Source organism: Marmota flaviventris, unplaced genomic scaffold (genome assembly GCF_047511675.1).
Source record: "Marmota flaviventris isolate mMarFla1 unplaced genomic scaffold, mMarFla1.hap1 Scaffold_280, whole genome shotgun sequence".
NCBI classification, from domain to species: Eukaryota; Metazoa; Chordata; class Mammalia; order Rodentia; family Sciuridae; genus Marmota; species Marmota flaviventris.
This window is the reverse complement of record NW_027288161.1, coordinates 85241-89278: the sequence shown is the minus strand read 5'-3', so window position 1 is coordinate 89278 and position 4038 is coordinate 85241. Positions and strand designations below refer to the sequence as shown.

Below are 4038 nucleotides of genomic sequence, written 5' to 3'. Positions count from 1 at the left end.
AAATGGCCATGTTACCCAAAGCACTATACAGATTCAATGTGATTCCAATTAAAATCCTAATGTCATTCCTTATAGAAAAAGAAAAAAAAACAAATGGTGCTGGAAGAACTGGAAATCCATGTGCAGCAAAATAAAATAAACCCCTCTCACCATGCACAAAACTCAAAGTGGATCAAGGATGTAGGAATTAAACCAGAGACCCTGCATCTAACAGAGGGAAAAAGTAGACCCAATTCTTCATCATGTCAGATTTAGGCCCTGACTTCCTTAACAAGATTCCTGTAGTACAAGAAATAAAATCAAGAATGAATAAATTGGATGGACTCAAACTAAAAACTTCTTCTCAGCAAAAGAAACAATCAATGATATGATCATAGAGCCTACATTTGGGGAGAAAATTTTTGCCACACACACGTCAGATAGAGCACTAATCTCCAGGATATATGAAGAACTCAAAAAAACAAACAACCCAATCAATAAATGGGCTAAGGAGCTGAATAAACACTTCTCAGAAAAAGGTATACATTTGAATATATATGAAATATATTTTAAAATGTTCAAAATCTAACCTCTCAGAACTGAGCAAAAAACAACATTGTTCCTGGAACGCCCTCTTTAAGAAAGCATAACTCCTACTGTTCAACTAAATGCACTGTGCATGAAACTTGGAAAAAAACCAATGTATAAGCCTGTTGACCCTTACTCTCGGATGCAGTCCACCTACAACTACAACATGAGAGGAGGTGCTTATCCCCCGAGGTACTTTTACCCATTTCCAGTTCCACCCTTACTTTATCAAGTTGAACTTTCTGTGGGAGGACAGCAATTCAATGGGAAAGGAAAGACGAGACAGGCTGCGAAACACGATGCTGCTGCTAAAGCCTTGAGGATCCTGCAGAACGAGCCTCCGCCTGAGAGACTGGAGATGAATGGAAGAGAATCAGAAGAAGAAAATCTCAATAAATCTGAAATAAGTCAAGTGTTTGAGATTGCACTTAAACGGAACTTGCCTGTGAATTTCGAGGTGGCCCGGGAGAGTGGCCCGCCCCACATGAAGAGCTTCGTGACCAGGGTTTCGGTTGGGGAGTTCGTGGGGGAAGGGGAAGGGAAGAGCAAGAAGATCTCCAAGAAGAACGCGGCCCGTGCTGTGCTCGAGGAGCTCAGGAAGCTGCCCCCTCTGCCTGCCATGGAGCGTGTGAAGCCCAGGATCAAAAGGAAAACCAGGCCCACAGGCAAGCTACAGACAAGCCCAGAGTATGGCCAAGGAATGAATCCCATCAGCAGACTGGCCCAGATCCAGCAGGCCAAGAAGGAGAAGGAGCCGGAGTACACGCTGCTTACCGAGCGAGGCCTCCCCCGTCGCAGGGAGTTCGTGATGCAGGTGAAGGTGGGAAACCACACCGCAGAAGGAACGGGCACCAATAAGAAGGTGGCCAAACGCAACGCAGCTGAGAACATGCTGGAGATCCTTGGTTTTAAAGTCCCACAGGCCCAGCCCACCAAACCTGCGCTCAAGTCAGAGGAGAAGACACCAATAAAGAAACCAGGGGATGGAAGAAAAGTAACCTTTTTTGAACCTGGCTCTGGGGACGAAAATGGGACTAGTAATAAAGAGGACGAATTTAGGATGCCTTATCTCAGTCATCAGCAGCTGCCTGCTGGGATTCTTCCCATGGTGCCCGAGGTCGCCCAGGCCGTAGGAGTTAGTCAAGGACATCACACCAAAGATTTCACCAGGGCAGCTCCAAATCCTGCCAAGGCCACGGTAACTGCCATGATAGCCCGAGAATTGTTGTACGGGGGCACTTCACCCACAGCCGAGACCATTTTAAAGAATAACATCTCTTCAGGCCACGTACCCCATGGACCTCTCACAAGACCCTCTGAGCAACTAGACTATCTTTCCAGAGCCCAGGGATTCCAGGTTGAATACAAAGACTTCCCCAAAAACAACAAGAACGAATTTGTATCTCTCATCAATTGCTCCTCTCAGCCACCTCTTATCAGCCACGGTATCGGCAAGGATGTGGAGTCCTGCCATGATATGGCTGCGCTGAATATTTTAAAGTTGCTGTCTGAGTTGGACCAACAAAGTACAGAGACGCCAAGAACAGGCAACGGGCCAGCATCCATGTGTGGGAGGTGCTGAACATTTTCTGGCCGTGAACCATTTTGAAATGCAACATATATACTGAACACACTGAAACTGCTTTGAAAATTTGGAATTTCTGATACGTCCAAGTGGGCTGAGAGATGTGGTGGGTCAGAGGAGGGCGGCAGCATGGAGACCACAGCGACCCGAGGTGGCCAGCGGATGAGGCAGCTGCTGGGGGAGAGGCTCGTGGGCATCCAGCGGCGGCTCGGTGCTTGGCCTTTTTTTTTTTTGTCTCTCTTTGCTGTGTAAAAAAGAAACAAAACATGAACGTTCTTGTCCTGGTGACTCAGACACTTTGGGACAACCCTGGACAGCCACGCTGGAGAGAGGCCCTAGACCGGCCCCAGAGCTAACAGCACCAGAGAAAATCCAATGCTTCCTCCTCAGCTGACCTACCTTCCTAGCGGGCCGGCCACCCACCGCCTACGTCGTGCCCACCCTGAACACCACTTCCTCCCCAGTGAGGCGTGCTCTTCTTCGTTTCATTATTTTCTTTTGATTGATATGACACTATATAAAGTTTTCATTTGAGAGTTTCTCAATTGTATCTAGTTATATAGCACAGTTTAGAAACTTGTCTGAGACTGACTTTATCAGTACCTAACCGGCAAAGATCATATCCATGTGTGTGGTTATGCGTTCCTATTTCATTGGACTAACCCAGGACCCTTTCAGTAGTGCAGGTTGTGGCCCTTTGGTTTAGCTGAAAAAGTCCTGGACTTCTCAGAAAACTTGATGAAGTCTCCCACAGTTGTATAAATTGGACAATTTAGGAATTTTAAACTTTAGATGATCATTTGGTCCTTTTCTATTTTATTTTTATTTTTGTTAATGCAACAGGACTTAAATAAATGAACTTTGATCTTTGTTAAAAAATAAATAAATAAATAAAATGTTCAAAATCTCTAGCAACTAGAGAAATGCAAATCAAAACTACTCTAAGATTTCATCTCACACCAGTCAAAATGGCAGTTATCAAGAATACAGATTACAGTAAATGTTGGCGGGGATGTGGGAGGAAAGGTACACTCATACATTGCTGGTGGGACTACAAATTGGTGCAACCAATCTAGAAAGCAGTATGGAGATTCCTTAGAAAACTTGGAATGGTACCACCATTTGACCCAGTTATTCTACTCCTTCATCTATACTCAAAGGACTTAAAATCAGCATACTATAGTAATGCAGCCACACATCAATGTTCATAGCAGTTCAATTCACAATAGCTAACTGTGGAAGCAACCTAGATGCCCTTCAATAGACCAATGGATAAAGAAACTGTGGTATATATACACAGTGGAATATTATTCAGCATTAAAAGAGAATAAAATAATGGCATTTGCAGGCAAATGGATGAAGTTGGAGAATATTATGCTAAGTGAAGTAAGCCAGTCCCCCCAAAAAACAAAAGGCCATATGTACTCTCTGATAAAAGGACACTGATCCATTATGGGGAGGAGGGAAGCATGGGAAAAATGGAGAAACTTTGACTTGACAAAAGGGAGGGAGGGTGAATGGGGGCAGTAAAGATGGTAGAATGAGACAGATATCATTACTCTGGATAGGTGTGCATAGAAATGTAAAGTTGTAAAATGTAAATGTAAAGTTGTGTTGCAGTTGTGAACAATGAATCAAATTGCATTCTGCTGTCATATATACCTATTTATAATCAATTGATTAATTATTTTTTAAAAAAGATAAAATCAAACAAAAAATAAGGTGTTCCTAAGCTGTGCATCTGTTGTTAAGATAACTTCAAACTCATCAATGAATTCTCCCTCCTCAATGGTCAACTTTGGATGGAAAAGCCCCCTCCTCATGGAGATGTACCATGGTCCTGGATTAATGACATCATTACAAAGCACTGGGTTCCATCATTGACA

At 43.6% G+C, this 4038-nt stretch overlaps 1 protein-coding gene across 2 annotated transcripts; it reads left to right on the top strand.

Annotated features, from left to right (window-relative positions):
• Positions 1-571: 571 nt before the first annotated feature.
• On the top strand, positions 572-2829 carry LOC139704112 (double-stranded RNA-binding protein Staufen homolog 1-like). 2 transcript variants are annotated; one of them, XM_071607229.1, is made up of 2 exons: positions 572-1765; positions 1851-1988. In XM_071607229.1, exons 1-2 carry the CDS (start codon positions 659-661, stop codon positions 1893-1895), a joined length of 1152 nt encoding a protein of 383 aa, XP_071463330.1. In that variant the 5' UTR covers positions 572-658; the 3' UTR covers positions 1896-1988. The 2 variants fall into 2 exon arrangements, with proteins under 2 accessions (XP_071463330.1, XP_071463329.1); XM_071607228.1 differs by having other exon boundaries at positions 572-2829.
• The last annotated feature ends 1209 nt before the right edge of the window (positions 2830-4038 follow it).